Below are 16,864 nucleotides of genomic sequence, written 5' to 3'. Positions count from 1 at the left end.
TATCTATAAATCTATAAATTTATTTTAGATCCTTCCAATGTTTGTTTTTAATATGAGAAAATAAAGTAAAGGAAAGTTTTATACATACGAGTATAAAATAAGTATCAAAAACTTTTTGATCTCCTTTAATGTTATTAATACATACAACTATTGAAGCGTTTGAAGGGGGCATATACAAACATTTCCTGATATTTATTAAATAAGTTCGAAATACTATTCATATTGGGGTAATATATTATTTGCCTAAAGGGAAACCTAATAAGAAGTTAATCAACCATCGTCGCTCTTGAATTATGCTTACTCGGTAAACCTTCTCAATCAATAAAATCCGACTAACTAAACAAATATCCCCAAAAATGTAAATCCATTAAAAGCCTGTAACATCCGACTAAATTGTTACAAATTGTTAAGGGCTTGTGACTTGGCACGTAGACAGTTGGCTTCCGGTTGTTATTTCATTTTGTATCTAACGGATCTAAGTTACCGGCTTTCCATTCCCTATTTAGCGGCTATTCCATTCGCATTCCTACGATGACTTGGTGGAATAGAAGTGAACAGGAACTGGTTTGACTCGCGGCCAGACGCACGTCAGACGAGATTTGGATCGTTCTTATGATCTGCGGACTCATTGTTTGGTTGTCGGGTAATAAGCTCGGACCTTTTGCACAACAAGGGGGAGTAGCAAATTTGTTAATTAAAACGTCTGATTGAAAGTGAAATGAGAATAAACTAAAGTTGATTGCTGTGAATTGAAATCAAAAATGAGAGGCGCTTTGAATTGGCCTTAAGCGGTCATTGATTCCTGGAGCTGTTTTTAAGACATTATTTAGTTCGTGGAAGTAGTTAAATAAGTAAGTTCTGACTTTGGGTATTAAATAGCAAGATAAACTCTGGGTAAATAACCTTTATTTCTTTTAGTTACAACATTCTATTAATCCATGACAAAATTAGCTAACAAAATGTTTAATTTACCTTGAGCAGTCACTGTTTTTTCCTATTAATTCTTAAGATATAATACAGTACACACTAATGTGCTATTAAAATACAACTTTTTCATGAGCAACACACCTTTATTGGCTTTTTGTTTTGATATTTCTACTACTTTCATTACTGTGACGACGACCTTCAAATGAAATTCTTTCGCTGGTAGCCCCCACGCTATATTTATTACATCACTCAACCGCCTGGTTGAGTCACTTTCCCGCCCAATCCGACTGCGACCATGATTGAGCACTTACCAATGCCACAATTATAGCTGTAAAGCTGAGAGCGGAAAGCTTCAACCTGAAAGCTCAAACGTTGCTTGTCCATTTATCCGGGTGGGGTGATCAGGCATCTTTTTTGGGTCATTTACCATGGGGAGGATGGAAGAGGAGGTGTGTCTCTGGCGGTATTTCTCTATTTTTTGTTAGTGAGTGTGTGCGCTTGTGTCAAGTGCAATGCTGTTCATCGATCAAGCGGCGATTTATTGGGTTACTTACATGACTTGAGTGTGCCCCAAAACTATGAACCCCCCAATCCCCCGATCATTGAAGCTGTGATCCGCGGCGAGTTGCTCGCTTAAGTCTTTTGTTTGTAACGACTTTGGCCGCTTTGTCCGCTTACTGGCCGTCCGTCTCCCATTCATAACAATAGCGAAATGGGTGTGACTCGTGGGTGCAAATCTTTTTGGGTAAATCTACCGATCGAGGAGAGGGAGGCATGCAAATGAATTACGATCGAAGTGATTTCTGTAAGCCAGCTAGTGAAAAAGTGAAAGAAAGGTCGGTGGAGAGACAATGGGCCAGAGATGTATGGCCAACGGAAATTTCGTCTATAAATACAAATGCAGCGACGGTTCAATTATTATTCAAACCACGCACTCCACAGAAGGAGGACAAAGTCTCGCTTCTTTCGCTCACCAATTTGCCCATCAACCTCAAACGCTCGCCAAATGGCTTTCAAGGTAAACCTAGGCTGATGTAATCCCCACCTTGGCAACAGGCTAAAATATCTGCTTCTGAATTTCCAGCTCATTGCTCTGGTTTCCTGCTGCCTGGCAGCTGTGTCCGCGGGACTGATCCCTGTGGAGCAACACGAACAGCAGCCCCAGCTGTACCAGGCCCACCAGCCGCAGCATGTGATCTACCAGAAGCAGCACGAGATCCATCCCCATGGCCACGAGGTGTACCCCGATGATCCTCATCCCAAGTACAACTTCGCCTACGACGTGCAGGATGCTCTGTCCGGAGACTCGAAGAGCCAGGTGGAGTCCAGGGATGGTGATGTGGTGCAGGGCGAGTACTCCCTGGATGATGCCGATGGTTTCCGCCGCACAGTGAAGTACACTGCTGACTCCGTCAACGGTTTCAATGCCGTGGTGCACCGCGAACCCCTGGCCCATGTGCACCACAAGGTTGTGGCTGCTGCTCCGGCTGTGCCTGTTCAGTACCACCACGCCCCAGCCACTCCTGTGATCAAGAGCTATGCTGCCCCTGCTCCCACCTACGTGGCCCCCACCTACGCTGCTCCTGCCTACACCGCCCCTGCTTACACTGCACCTGCCTACACCACCCACCAGGCTGAACAGCCCCAGGAGCAGGACCACCAGCAGCACCACTACGCCAGCTACGAGTCTCCCGCCCACTCTCAGGCCGCCCACGAGGGTCATGAGTACTACCACCACCAGTAAGGGGTTTCTGGCCACAGATCACCTGACAAGCGAAAGTATTATCCCGCATGCATCCCATTACGTGAACTCATTTAGCCCATTAACCTAGTTCCGTTGATTAGTTTTAACCTCAATGTAAATACTTGCAATAAAACTATCGAATATCTATATAAACATGACTTGTTGAGAGGTATTTATAGGAACTTATTTTGTTATTTAACAATTTGTTATCTTTGTAAAAGGTCCTCGCATGAAACATTCCTTCAAAATCATAGATGCAGAAAGATGTTAAACGTTCAGAATCTCTAAAGGTCTTCTCAAAGCAGCTTTCTTGTATAAAACTTTTTAAAATTTAAGTTTAACATAGGCAGCAGATGCATTTGGTATCACTTTCTTTTATTATTAATCCTTTTATGGAGATTTATCATTTCAAAACAAAAATCTGATTACAGTTCAGTTTCCTTCTCTTTTCCAATAAGTTTTACCAGAAAGCCCTCGTGGCTTAGCCAGTGGAATTTCAAGGTCAAATCAATGCCAAACCATTAAAAGACGCAAGTAATCGAATTAATGATTCGCATTATTCCATACAAAAGTCCCCTAAGCCAGCCTGATTTGGAATGTTTTCAAATCGCCTCGTGTTCTCGTGAGATTACACACTCAATGTCCATCTAAGGCGATCTTACGGATTACTGTGATTTGGCGGATAAAAAGTGCGTACAAAGAGAACAAATGGCACTAATTTTATGAAGCGTGAGATTTACATTTTAAGCACTTGGCTAGTGTTTCCCGATTGGTCATGATTAGCGTTAGCAATGCCCGTGCTCGATTTTCGCACTTCAATGGTTTATGGAGAGGGGTAAATCGAGACCGGTTTTCTGGCTTGCCAAAATATCCGGTAGCAACAATCGCACTTTTTGCAATTTTAATGTCGCACACAAATTGAATCTCAAATTACTTGGGACATATCTGCTGGTATCAAGTCCGGCAACTACACATATAGATACCTTATACTCGTATACAGGCTCTGACGCTGACTCGGGCCCGAAATATGTGTGTCCAATTGCCGGCCAAGAAATAATTTGCTCCACATTTCCCACACAAAGGTCTAACGCAACCACATTAGCCAGACCTCTTGGCCTTTCGCTCCTCTTTGTTGGCCAGCTGGGCTGTTGGTCGTTCGGGGCTTGGCTTTGGCAACGGTTGGGGCTGCGGCTGAGGCTGAGTGCTGGCACTGAGGGGATAATAATCGACAGCCTCGGCACTGGCCATTGCCCACCTTGAATCCCATTAAAATCATCTATCGAATTGAACTATCAAAGCATGATGCCTTTTTAAAAATAGACCAGATTAAGGTTTAAAAAACTCCATTTAAGGAAAATTAACCCTTTAAGGTAACAGTTTTTTCGCTATTTCATAACCTTATGAAATCACATTACGCTGATGTACGAGAATTTCCAAGTGTCTAAGTAATTACTGAAAAATTGAACTTAGATTGCATTATTTAATTTTAAGTGTTGATGATGAAATTTATGATTTTATTTCTCAATTTTTTTTATGGTTTTACACAGCAAGTAAATGCCACGTTTTGAATTCACTTTTTCTTAATGAAAAAATTTCACAAGACTATATAATATAGTTTGTTGTCTATAAAAATATTTGACCTACTTACTTTGAAGAATAATTTTACAGTATAAATATTCCCATTCTTTATTAATAGAAAATATTTTAGGGTATTTCACACACCTACTGGATTCAAAGGAAGACCGATTGTGGAAACCAACAAAATCAAAAGACTTAAGCGAGCAACCTTTTGTTGTTACATTTTTGTGATTTCCTTTTTTTACTTCCCTCGTAACATATCTAATCTTATTATTTTTAAACTATTTTGGCAACCATTGGCTGGTTTTCGCCCATTGCTTAGCAGGCAATTTTATGGCACAGTTAAGTGCTTAATCATGGCCAAAAACAAAATGGGTCGTAAACTTATTTATCTCTCAAGCAATTAATGTTATAAAATAATCCAAACGGGCTGGTATCCTAAAAGTCATGCTAATATGGCAAAATATATTATATATTTATAAAAATAAAGTTAATTTATAATATTAAAAAAGGAAATGCATCATCTATTGGGAGAAATTGAGCTCACAACAGAGTCAAATTACTTTAAGTAATGTCCTTTAAGAAAAACCACATATATATATATAGGAATCAGTTTTTTGATTAAATTTTTAAACTTTAGTTTAGGCCACTGAAATCTGTTTTAAGAAAATGAAATAAAAAATCTTTTTTTTATGTATATACGTATGTGTGTGTATTTCTAGGAAACATTCATTAAACTAAAACAAAGAGGGGTTGGCGGTTTTTAGAGGTCCTTAGTGGTGGTAGGCCACAGCGGGGGCGGCGTAGGAGGTGTAGGTGGCAGCTGGGGCGGCATAGTGGGCCACGGGAGCCACGGTCTTAACGACAGCGGGAGCAGCGTAGTGGGCAACTGGGGCAATGGTCTTGACCACAGCAGGGGCAGCATAGTGAGCCACTGGAGCGACGGTCTTCACAACGGCAGGGGCGGCGTAGTGAGCGACAGCGGGGGCGGCGTAGTGGGCAACGGGAGCGGCGACGGTCTTAACAACTGGGGCAACGGCGACGGCCTTGACGAGGGGCTCACGGTTGACCACGGCGTTGAATCCGTTGATGGGGTCGGCGGTGTACTGGACGGTCCTCTTGAAGCCATCAGAATCGATCAGGGAGTACTCTCCGCGGACCACATCTCCGTCGCGCTCCTCCACCTGGCTCTTGGAGTCACCGGAGAGGGCATCCTGTACATCGTAGGCGTACTTGTACTGGGGATGGGGATCGTACTCCTCGGCGGCCTTGGCCAGAACGGGCTGGGCATGGGCGACGGCCACTGGAGCGTGGGCGTAGGTAGCCACGGCGGGGGCGGCGTGGTACACCTGCTGGACGGGAAGAACACCGGCGCTGGCGGCGGCGATCAGGGCGAAGAGGGTGACGAACTGCAAGAGGGATATTAGACATTAGGATCTAAGGTCTTAGATGGGGCTAAATCCTCGGGGCCAACCTTGAATGCCATGTTAAGAGGTTTGGTGGCTGCTGCTGCTGCTGTTGGTTGCTGAAAGGCGAAGTGAACTGTGAGGGCTATTGGGCCAACCCGCGGTTTATATACAGAGATGGAGCGATTTCTTGAGCTGCTGCTGCTGCTGCTGCTGTCTTTGAATGTTCGGCGTTGCTTTTGCCGGCTGGCCACGCTCTTGGCGTAATTAGTGCAATTCATTTATGCTAAACGTGTGTGGAGAGGGGAAAAGTGTAGCATTGAGGCCGTGCTCAATCTTTGTATCTTTGTATTTTGTCATCAAAACAAATTCAATTTATCAAAGATATGAAAAGCGTGCGCTTTGACACTAACATTGGCCGAAAGCAGTTGTTCCACGAAACAGTTAATGAACTAATAAGTAAGTTAGTTAAGTTGGTTAAAAAGGAATTAAGATGAACTTTGGAATGTGTGTTATCTTTTAAATAGGGTTTTAAGGTTTCTAGCATGGATGAAGTACGTTCGGGCTTATTTTTTGTTTAAATAATTATTTCATTATATTGCTTAATAATAATAAGCTACGTTATGAGATTTTCAGATAATTAATAATAAAGCAACGTGATAACTTTGAAAATGACTACGTAAATAGCAGACTGTAAAACATTTATGCTATCCTAACCATCTTAATCAGATTAATCAACTTATCTTATTCGGAAGATTAAGCTAAAGCTCACTAACTTATCTTCCTTAGAATCGTTATGCAAGATTGTTATATATAGTAAATGTGATAACCAATAAAGTTGAAGATAACACGGATTAGAGTAAGCCCTGAACATATTAATTATTGCATCGAACAAAAAAGTAAAATCCTCGGCTAATAAAATACATATGGCTTCTAGGAAAATGGTAATTAAAATTGATTTTGCGTAATTACCGGAAGTGCAGGTGGGTATTTCAGTCGAACACTTTCAAATTGGCAGAACCGAAGAAGGTGCGTGACAATTTTTACAAGCCACCGGCGACGTTCGAGGTGATGAGCCAAAAATGAATTCCAATTAGGTGTCATCAATGTCACCAAGTGGCGTATAAAATCCATTGTCCAGCACTGGGTCAGACATTCAGTGTTTGGCTTTAGCCCAAGACAGCAGCAGTAAATCAAAATCATCCAACCAACAATGGCAGCAAAGGTTTGTATGACCAGTTGGAGGATTACGACTCCCAAGGATTACCAGTGCATAACCAAAACCAAGATATAGTTATATTGGAAAAGACCCTTAAGATGTGCTTAACCTACCCCATAGATTGTTATCGCTTTGGCTCTGTTCGCCGTGGCCCATGGCGCCATCCTGCGGACTGCTGCTCCTGTGGCTGTGGCTCCTGCTCCCGTGCCTGTGTTGGCCAAGACCGTTGAGCTTGAGGAGGTTGACCCGCATCCCCAGTATTCGTACAGTTACGACGTTCAGGACACTCTCTCTGGCGACAACAAGGGACACGTGGAGGAGCGTGATGGAGATATCGTCCGCGGAGAGTACTCCCTGATCGATGCCGATGGCTTCAAGCGTACCGTGACCTACACCGCCGATCCCGTCAACGGATTCAACGCAGTCGTCCGCCGTGAGCCCCTCGCCGCCGTTGTTGCCGCTGAGCCGGTGGTGAAGGTTGCCGCTCCCCTGGTCAAGGCCGCCGCTCCTATCGCCCTGGCTGCCCCAGCTCCCATTGTCCGCTCTGCCCCCGTGGCCGTCGCTGCTCCTCTGATCAAGTCCGCTCCCCTGGCAGTTGCTACTCCCTTCGTCCGCTCCGCCCCTCTGGCAGTAGCTGCTCCCGCTCCAGTCCTCCGTACCGCTGCTTATGCCGCGCCCCTGCGGTACACCGCCCCCGCATACACCGTTGCCAACTTGTAAATAGCCAAGATGCGACCCTTGCTAATCCAATCTGTTGTTTTGTTTCTATGATAATAAAATGTGATTTGTTATGTTAATTTTTATTGTGTTTTGATTTTGGCAAGAACTTTGTTTTAACTTATTTACAGAGAGACAAAGAGGGTTTAAACCATATTTGGAAATGAAAACTTGATTAATACACATTTTTACTACTACTGCGATAGATAGTGAACTGCTTTCACGGCATCTGGCAACGCCGAACCAAAATAATCGATAATGTAAAGCCCTTGATGTTACATCTATGTTAGGCTGTAAGCCCGGATGCTAAATCATTATCTTTTTAGTATGATACTCTAGGGAAGCGGACTTAAAGTAAGATGATCCTATAACCTAAGCATGAATTGTTAAATTGTATCTTATTATAAAAAATATTCTTAGGAAAGAAATTAAATGTGCTTGTGAAATTCCAGCGCTACTCCAATTCAAAGATCCGAAACAGCTATTATTTATTTATTACACCTTCTACTTGTATATTTAAAGGGTTTTAAGTATTCGTTGAAAATTATGTAACAGGAAGCGTTTCCGACACGATAAAGTGTATATATATTTTATTGATCAGGATCAATAGCAATAACATACATACATAATTCGCTCATGCCACTCTATAACCCATAAACTGCCAAAAACCGTGACGTCCATATCAAAGTTTATGGTTTTTGGCTTGACCTTGTTTAACATCTTTTTATCAATGCCTGTCAATTTACCAAAATGGGTTCTAGTCAGAACATTATTAGAACAATTTATTAAGTAATGTTTGCTATAACGCCTCACACGGTCAGTTATTCCATTTTTATTTATGTTATAACTTATTTTTTAGAAGTATTTATAATGCACCTTAGTGGTCAAACAAACTTTAAATATGAAAAAATACTTTCTAGCATTACCAAGCGAATTCGTGTATTAGAAAGAACAACCATTGGTTACAAAAAGAATCAATTTATTATCATGATGTTGAGTTCTTGAGAGTCTTACTCTTTCTAAAAAGTCATCAGTGTAGGTCAGTTCCACGCCCTCTCAGATATAAAGCTCTCCGGTTTCCCAGGCAAAAGTTAGAGCCGGTAACATGATATACCACTCAAGGCAGAATAGTGAAAGTGACTGATTCGCGAATAGCCCGCGGAGGTCTGTGCCTCGAAAGAAACCGAAATCCGAGGGTCTCTCCTATGACACTAAGCCGGACCAGATTTGCATGTCTCTGGAGATTGCATAAATGTGTCTTTGGCCCACGGCGTGGGCAGTTTTAATTGCCCCTTTTCCAGTCTGTAAATTATTAAGGTAAATAGCTGGGCAATAATACAATTATAAATATAAAAAATGTATGAAAAGTGACAAAAATTATTTGGCCAGCAGCGAACTAATCAATTTCAATTCGTTATTCGCGTTTTGCTTTTTACACTTTTTCAGTGGGTATAAAAAGCAGTGCCCGTGGTCCAGTAAATCATTCCACATCTTCACTGTCTTCGCAGCAGTTAACGGATAACCAACCAGCCCACTACCAAACCCAGAGCCATGGCCTTCAAGGTGAGCGATCCTGACCAGGACATCCCTTTCTTCCTAGTACTAAACTTTTTCCTCCCTCAGTTCTTTGCTGTTCTTGCCCTCATCTCGGCTGCCAGTGCCGGAGTCCTGCCCGTCCAACAGGTGTACCACGCCGCCCCCGCCGTGGCCACCTACGCCCACGCTCCAGTGGCCGTCGCTCATGCCCAGCCCGTTCTGGCCAAGGCCGCCGAGGAGTACGACCCCCATCCCCAGTACAAGTACGCCTACGATGTCCAAGATGCCCTCTCCGGGGACTCCAAGAGCCAGGTGGAGGAGCGTGATGGAGATGTGGTCCGCGGCGAGTACTCCCTGATCGACGCCGATGGCTTCAAGCGCATTGTTCAGTACACCTCCGACCCGGTCAACGGATTCAACGCCGTCGTCAACCGCGTGCCCCTGGATCATGTCAAGACCGTGGTGAAGACCGTGGCTCCTGTGGCTCTGCCCGTTGCTGCTGCCCCAATCCCAGTGGCCTACCATCAGCACCACTAAGGTGAGAGATTCTCTGATCTGTGGAATCTTTTGTGGATCAATAAATTGTTGAATATTTGTAAGCTCATTGAAAGCGGAATGTGTTTTTGTGGGGTGAAGTGCTTTAATATAGACATTAATCATTCTAACCTTGGAGTTACAACGCATTAAACTCCACTTAACAGAGGGGAGTTACCCTAATCCCACCCAATAACCGTCGTTGGATGTGATTATTTTGCATCACCTTGGCTCTTCTTAAAGCCCTCTCAACCGCATGCACTTTGTAATCAATTTTCTGGCAGTAATAAGTCATTAAGGGCCCAAATTGATCAGGCGTTCGCGTTCGACCCATTTTACACCAATCAACCAAAATTGGGTAGACGGTAGACATCCGATCGGAAAGAAAATGCATCGACATCGATCGGAACATATCAATAAGACCATCTGCGTCGAAGGCTTATTGAATTTAATGCATGTAATGCGGACCGCTCTTGAAACCAGTTAAGGTCAGTTGCGTGGAGCTGCAGCCAGAAACCTTTCGCCAACTCTTTCGGGCCTGCAGGAGAATGATTTACGCGACATTATTGGGGCCCGAATCGTTTCCCTTATCTGACCAACCGCCTTTCCAACGCGGACAAGTGCAAATATGCCAAGGTGCCTTAAAGAGGACAGAGGTGGACAGGTGGACAGTGGACAGTGGGCAGCGGACGGCGAGGGTTAAGGTCAAAGTCAGTTGGCATTGTTAATTACCGTTGGAGCGAACGGACTTGGCTGGCCATTTCCATTTCCATTCCCATGTTTAGCATGTAAGTACATCGGCCCGCAAGATCCACGCCAGCAGTTCAGATTTTAATGCCAATGCGCATGCGCAACTCGCGGCGAGGCCCATAAAGTTAACCAGGCGAATTACAACAATGCTCGTGTCGCATTGAAAACCAGACCAGAGTCAAAGCCCAGTTAACACACCGGCTCCATGAATGAGTAAACGGCTTTTGGGGGCTTCCCTCTTTCAATTTATATTCGCTGCTACTATTTTATGGACCTTACATACTCGCCTGCTGTAATCGCTTCTGGCATTGCCATTGCTGTTTTCTGCGTTCTTGGACGTGTTGGACTGCGGTCTTGTTGTCTTGATGTCTGCTGTCTTACTGGCCAATTATGCGACATTGTTTCATTGCGGCTTTTTGTGACAGTAAGTGCTGTTTTGTCAGTAGCTGACAGTAGCTTAAGCATTCTTTCTTTTGGGCCGGCCTTGAGTGTGGTCGTGGGAGAGTGAAAGTGACCAGCACTTTCGGTTTTAACAAACGAGAATGGAATTAAAAGAGGATTTTTATCTATTTATAAGACGTTAAGAAGTTAAAATGCTTCCTGGAAAGAAAGAGCGATTACGGGCCAGAAAAGTGCTAGCTTACGGTCTCACCATTGTTTAAGGTTACCCACTTCCTTAGTACTTAGTAACTAATGCTCTGTCCTCATCAGTACCAGTTACCTAATGTTTCATCTTGCTATATATAATATATATTGCCTGACCATGTGAGTTCATGGTTTTAGGATGGTGTAATTACATGTTATATCGTAACCTAATAATAACAATAATATTATTTGCTAAGTTAAGTACAATTAATTTCTTTCATTTTGCTTGTTTCTAATTTTGCTGTTTCTTGGAATTGAAGGATTTTTCAATGTTACTGGGTTGAGGTCTCTGAGAAGGTCTAGCGAGTTGGAGTTCTTGAAGATGGCCTGCTTGACCTGAAGAAGAGGTGTATTTAAGTATTATAATCATCTAAGGCATACAAAAAACAACTAAAAATGTTTAAAATATCTTGAATAATATCTAAATAAAAATATTAAAATACATATATTGTACTCATTCTCACAAAATTAGTTTTGTTAAACGGTTTTCTAGCAGATTAAACTGTTTTATTTATTATTTATTAATTTTTTTATTTAAAATAACTATTAAAATGTTCAATGAACTGGTTAAAATCATCTAATTGTTTTTTTTACCAAATAGAAAAAAGTTGTACTGAATAATATCTTAAGGTCTTTTCAACGGAGACATTGACCAGTATTCGGTTGAGGACATATGCTGATCAGAATTTTAATGAACAAAAATTGTTGTTGAACTTGTGAAGAGCATAAAATTAGCTTTTGGTTTAAGTCTTTTACTTTGTATTTGGTTATTCTGGCTTAAATGTATAGCTAAACCTTTGCATCTGTATAAACATTTCATAAAGCTTAGATCTCCCCAACAATAAAAACCAACTTGATGTCCATTCAATTAGATCACATCCTTTTATTCAATAACAACTAACGGCAATTATCGGGTCGTGGTCACCTATTCCTCAGCTTCTTAATAGGCGTACGAGATAAGAGGCGAAGCGAACTGGGTCTTGACGATGGCGGGTCCAGCGGCGACCAGAGGAGCGGCCTTAACGACGGGCGCAGGGGCGGCGTAAGCGAGGGGAGCTGGGGCAGCGGCGTAAGCCAGAGGAGCTGGGGCAGCAGCATAGGCGGCGGTCAAGGGGGCGGCACGGACAACTGGGGCAGCAACGGCGGCACGTACAACGGGAGCGGGAGCGGCCACGACGGCAGCAGGGGCGGCAGCAACGGCGGCAACCAGGGGCTCACGGCGCACCACTGCGTTGAATCCGTTGATGGGATCGGCGGTGTAGTCCACAATGCGACGGTAGCCATCGGCGTCGTTCAGCGAGTACTGGCCCTGGACAATGTCGCCCTCACGAGTCTCCACCTGAGTCTTCGAGTCGCCGGAGATGGCGTCCTTGACATCATAGCCGTAGGTGTACTGGGGATGGGGGTCGTACTCCTCCACCTGGGCCACGGCGGCCAGAGGAGCGGCAGCGGGGATGATGCCAGCGCTGGCCACGGCGATGCAGGCGGCGAAAAGAAGGGTGAACTGCAATGGTTCGAAAGATATTGTCTGATTAAATTGGAGTTCTAAAACTTCTTATTCTCTGCTTATTAACACTTTGATATCACTTTTATGATCACTTTAGAACTTGATCCTTACTTTGAATGCCATTTTTGGTTGCTTGGGTTGGGTTGGGTTGCTCTAGATACCGAAATTGGTGGTGAACTGATTTGAACAGCGTCCAACTGGGGCTTTTATACCGCCTCGATGGCACTCTGCCCGGGCTCGATGTCAGCGGCGTGCACTTGCGTCACAACACAACGTCGACCATATCAAAATGCGAGACGCTCAAGACTAGAAGCGGTTGTTGTTGTTGCTGGAGTGGTAAGGAAGAGCGGAGAGGGGGTGAAGACATAAGGTAGGAGGGCGGTGGGCGGCACGCTGCCAAGGCTGAGCGGTGACAAAGCAGCGGCGAGCATAATGCCTTCTTGATTGAATTGGACTTGAGCGGCCAGCTTGGCCGAATTAATATTGGCCTCAGAAGTCGCATACCCGAACGTGCACTTTGGGTACCCCTGGCCCAGGAATCTCCCCTACCCCCTCCCCACAAATCGATCCAATAATAATGATGATCGGCTGGCATTTGTTGGCGCTTTCGAAAAGTACCCGCTCGCTAATAGCAACCATATCGTATGCAGCGCATGCGCAAATGCATAACAACGGTTTTTCAAATTGCCTCTGCACTTGCAGGCAGCTCACCCATACCGATTTCCGAGTCCGATTCCAATCCCCTCCCTATTCTTCTCTTATGGGCAGCAGCTTTGAGTCTGGCCAGTGAGTAACCCCACCCCCGACGCACGACCTTAAACGTTTATTTTCGGTGGCCGTCGCTCCAGTTGAACGCTAATTGGATTTCAGGCTTAACTTTAGTGCGACACCTCACTTCCGAGTGCCCACCCAAAAGATGGAGAATAGAGCAGTGATTGCGGATGTTTTGGCGGAGTTCTTGGTTGTGACAATTGAGCTATGGAATGGGCATGACATGGCTTATTACGTTCTTACATGTTACTCTGCATGGTTATTTCGGTTATTCTTTAAAGAAATTCCGCATTTGTTGTGTTCAAATGAGGTACAAGAAAAAATTAACAAGGCGGTATTGGAATCATAAATAAGTTGTTCGACTGCATTTAATATGATAACGTAGATATATAGAAGAAGATATATCAAGTGTAATAATTTTGTCTTTAAGTGAAATGATAAAAAGAAAGTTAAATGATGGAATAACCTTCTCTGGGGTAAAAGCTATATCGTATGCTATAGATAGAAGGTAACCTCCCAAATGCTTTAATGTAAGAGGTATATATACTCGTACATACTCTTCCAAAAACATGCGACTATCTAATATTTCGTTAAACGTATTAAGAAGTAAGCGTAGTAAGAAGAGATAATACCATTATAATTTTATCTACGACCTTTTAAATTCCGGGAACTGATCCTAACCGCTGATACCTATTTCCTGGACTTAATCTTTAAATATTAAACAGATTAACTAAAAAAGATGAATTAATACTTGTCAATCTGTTGAATCCCAAGTTCAGTTCTTCCCGTTTTTAAAACTAAGAATAGATAGGACATTGAATTAAAAGTAATTTATTCAGACATAGTTAAGTCATTAATAAGTCGCCGTTCTTAGAAAACATAAGAAATGGCATGTGGATGATGAGTGTGGTGCAAGGAGGTCTTCAGCAACGGAACGTGGTGGGAAACATATGAGTGCGCTGGAGCTGCGTGGTGCACCACATGGGTGACGGGAGCATGGTGGATCACCGGAGCATAGGATCGATGGACCACAGCAGATGCCTGGGATAGAGGCTTCAGAGGTGGCAACTTCTTCAGAGGCTGGAACTGAACTTTAGGAGCCACAATGGCAGTCTTTGGCTGCACAATCACCGCAGCACTAGAGAGTGGTTCACGACGCACCACCGCGTTGAAGCCACTGACATCGTCGGCGGTGTAATCCACAGTTCGTCTATAGCCATCGGCGTCGTTAACAGAGTACTGACCACGGACCACATCACCGTCCCGAGATTCCGATTGGGACTTTACATCTCCAGTCTCGGCATCCTGAACATCATAGTTGAAGGAGTAGTGTGGATGGGCTTCATAGGTGTCGTCACTTCCGGATGTTTTCGTGGGCAGTAAGCCTGCTTGAGCCAGACTGATCAGGGCCACAAACAATACAATCTGTAAGTGGTCAAAGGATCAGATTTAATTTAAGACATAATCCTCTTTAAAGCTTACTTTGTACAGCATTATGTAGGATATTTGTGAGTAGGTAGGCTTAGGTTTGCTCCTGTCGATAGCTGATTTTACACAAGTTAACTTCGGCCTGGTCATCGGCTTTTATAGGCGACTGAGAGCCTGTTGACCCAATGCCACAGTGCCCTGCATCTGCCTCGGCATCTGGATCTCAACAAGGTCATCGCGGGGACCTCCAGTCCGGTCTCTTTCTAGACCGCCTAATTGGCGCTGAGATGCCCCAACAAGTTTATCAGCCAATCGACAGGTTTTCAGATCGTTTTTTACTCACATACGAGATATGGGCTCCTTCCATAATTTCACGTAGTCATGCCGAGCTTAAGCTTGTTCAATTATAATGCATATTTAATTGATTTGGTATTAAGAATAATAAGAAATACTTCAATGTGAGGATTCTTGTTAAATTAAAGTTATGAACAGCATAGCCAGAAAGAGGTTGATCAAAACCAAATTATATCATTCATACAGTAATTTCACTTCTTACGGTTTGTGCATTTAATATTCTTCATCTTTAAGAGTTCTTCAGAAATGTTTAATATATTGAATATGTAGAATGTTGAATATATTGTTGGTTAGTTGTTCTTTAGCACTGCCTTTAAATTTTAAATTTTAATTTCTTGTCGTCTGCATTGTTGACGGTTTTTCTGTTAAGAATTGTAAATAATATATTTTTAATCAGACAATACACCTAGGGGCAGAAATACATTTATATGAACTTAAAGTCATGCAGAGTGGCTATTAATCGTTTAGTTTTATTAATTTTTTAAGTCAAATAATATAATGCCAAAAGCCTCAAAATGGCAAAAACATTGCCATTTATCGACAATTCTCTTTTAACAGCTTTGAGGGCTTACTTGTGCGTTTCAAAAATTGATAATGAATTATGTGGCTTTCGTTATGGTCAATATAATTACAAAATGGGTTTATTTAAAACTGTTAGTTATGATTTGGGGTAGCAAGATAACTTAGCTTGAAATTTCGCATAAACTTAAACTCAGCCAAAAAGTATGCAATGATAGTTTTGTGATTTGAGCAACAGATGGCGTTCACGGCATTCACTGCATTGTGGTGAACAAACAAACGTTTATCTTGTTTATTAATTAATGATTAAACTTTAATTATTCGTTTTTTTACATTAAAAGCCGTAATTCGAAAGATTTTCAAAACTAAAATATGTTTTAATAAAAATGATTTATATTATTTAAATTACTTTTTTATGGTGCTGCCTCCTGACCCGAATTATCAGTTTTAATATGAAGAGAGCAGACGAACATAAAAAGATCGACTTGCCTCTTAATGCTAATCTTAATAACTGAAACTATAATACTGCAGGACATTAATATATAGTCCTTCGAATTTTCTTTATTCATTATTTCTTTTAATCGTGAATAGATATAGCAGATACTTAGCATTAAAAAAAGGCAAAAACAGTATGAAAAGAATATTTAATATATCTGCCAAAAAGAAACCTCACATATTTCGGTTATCTTCCTTACCTATTGAATTTTCATAATTTTTATATAAATAATTTAACTTTCACCAAGATGCTCACCTCGAGTAAAAATCCGCCTTTCCCCCGAAGTCTGCCAATCAACAATAAAACCAAAATTCTATCGGATAACATGGCTTATGTTCTTCTCTTTAGCTGCTTTGCCAAGAATCCAACTTAATAAAGGGAAACGAGGGTAGAAACGACGTTTTGGATAGAAAATTCGAGCTGCGAGGGCTGTTCCACAGACGTCGGCTCCGATTGGTTCACTTCAGCTGGGAAGCGGATAATAAGAGAGTGCAGATGGCTGTCTCGCTTTAACTTTATCCGATTCAAAAATGAAAGACTCAATAGCCATGGGATTTTGTTTAATGCCGGCTGGCTTTATTATCTTAGCACACACGTTTTGCATAATTTTGCATCTTAAACAGTCAAGGTCATTCACGAGTCCTGTGGTAAGATTGTGTTGTTCGACTTACACGAAGGATTAAAGTTAAGTGGTTGTAATATTCATGTCGGCTATAAAATATTTTAAAGGAGT

General features: G+C 42.5%; 5 protein-coding genes across 5 annotated transcripts; 2 read left to right on the top strand and 3 right to left on the bottom strand.

Annotated features, from left to right (window-relative positions):
- The first annotated feature begins 1,857 nt into the window (after positions 1 to 1,857).
- On the top strand, positions 1,858 to 2,824 carry LOC108116123 (cuticle protein 18.6). The gene is made up of 2 exons (XM_017227846.2): positions 1,858 to 1,945; positions 2,012 to 2,824. The coding sequence occupies exons 1-2, from the start codon at positions 1,934 to 1,936 to the stop codon at positions 2,669 to 2,671; spliced, it is 672 nt and encodes a 223-aa protein (XP_017083335.1). The 5' UTR covers positions 1,858 to 1,933; the 3' UTR covers positions 2,672 to 2,824.
- Positions 2,825 to 4,942: 2,118 nt separating this feature from the next.
- LOC108116118 (larval cuticle protein A2B) lies at positions 4,943 to 5,789 on the bottom strand. Its single transcript, XM_017227842.1, has 2 exons — positions 5,724 to 5,789; positions 4,943 to 5,658 (listed from the first exon to the last, which is right to left on the bottom strand). Exons 1-2 carry the CDS (start codon positions 5,733 to 5,735, stop codon positions 5,023 to 5,025), a joined length of 648 nt encoding a protein of 215 aa, XP_017083331.1. The 5' UTR covers positions 5,736 to 5,789; the 3' UTR covers positions 4,943 to 5,022.
- A 1,015-nt stretch (positions 5,790 to 6,804) lies between these two features.
- LOC108116120 (cuticle protein) lies at positions 6,805 to 9,731 on the top strand. Its single transcript, XM_017227844.2, has 4 exons — positions 6,805 to 6,880; positions 6,995 to 7,590; positions 9,139 to 9,154; positions 9,215 to 9,731. Exons 1-4 carry the CDS (start codon positions 6,869 to 6,871, stop codon positions 9,662 to 9,664), a joined length of 1,074 nt encoding a protein of 357 aa, XP_017083333.2. The 5' UTR covers positions 6,805 to 6,868; the 3' UTR covers positions 9,665 to 9,731.
- A 2,184-nt stretch (positions 9,732 to 11,915) lies between these two features.
- On the bottom strand, positions 11,916 to 12,742 carry LOC108116119 (larval cuticle protein A2B). The gene is made up of 2 exons (XM_017227843.1): positions 12,675 to 12,742; positions 11,916 to 12,560 (listed from the first exon to the last, which is right to left on the bottom strand). Exons 1-2 carry the CDS (start codon positions 12,684 to 12,686, stop codon positions 11,997 to 11,999), a joined length of 576 nt encoding a protein of 191 aa, XP_017083332.1. The 5' UTR covers positions 12,687 to 12,742; the 3' UTR covers positions 11,916 to 11,996.
- Positions 12,743 to 14,204: 1,462 nt separating this feature from the next.
- Positions 14,205 to 14,940, bottom strand: LOC108116129 (pupal cuticle protein Edg-84A). The gene is made up of 2 exons (XM_017227854.1): positions 14,817 to 14,940; positions 14,205 to 14,759 (listed from the first exon to the last, which is right to left on the bottom strand). The coding sequence occupies exons 1-2, from the start codon at positions 14,910 to 14,912 to the stop codon at positions 14,205 to 14,207; spliced, it is 651 nt and encodes a 216-aa protein (XP_017083343.1). The 5' UTR covers positions 14,913 to 14,940.
- Positions 14,941 to 16,864: the final 1,924 nt, after the last annotated feature.

This window comes from Drosophila eugracilis, unplaced genomic scaffold (assembly GCF_018153835.1).
Source record: "Drosophila eugracilis isolate 14026-0451.02 unplaced genomic scaffold, ASM1815383v1 contig_1873, whole genome shotgun sequence".
Classification (NCBI taxonomy): Eukaryota; Metazoa; Arthropoda; class Insecta; order Diptera; family Drosophilidae; genus Drosophila; species Drosophila eugracilis.
The sequence above is the reverse complement of the archived record's forward strand: the minus strand, read 5'-3'. Positions and strand labels throughout refer to the sequence as shown.

Coding starts and splice junctions, on each gene's coding strand:
- LOC108116129 (XM_017227854.1), bottom strand. CDS start 14,912: ATGACCAGGCCGAAGTTAACTTGTGTAAAATCAGCTATCGACAGGAGC. Junction 14,760..14,816: donor CCTACATAATGCTGTACAAA/GTAAGCTTTAAA, acceptor GACCACTTACAG/ATTGTATTGTTTGTGGCCCT.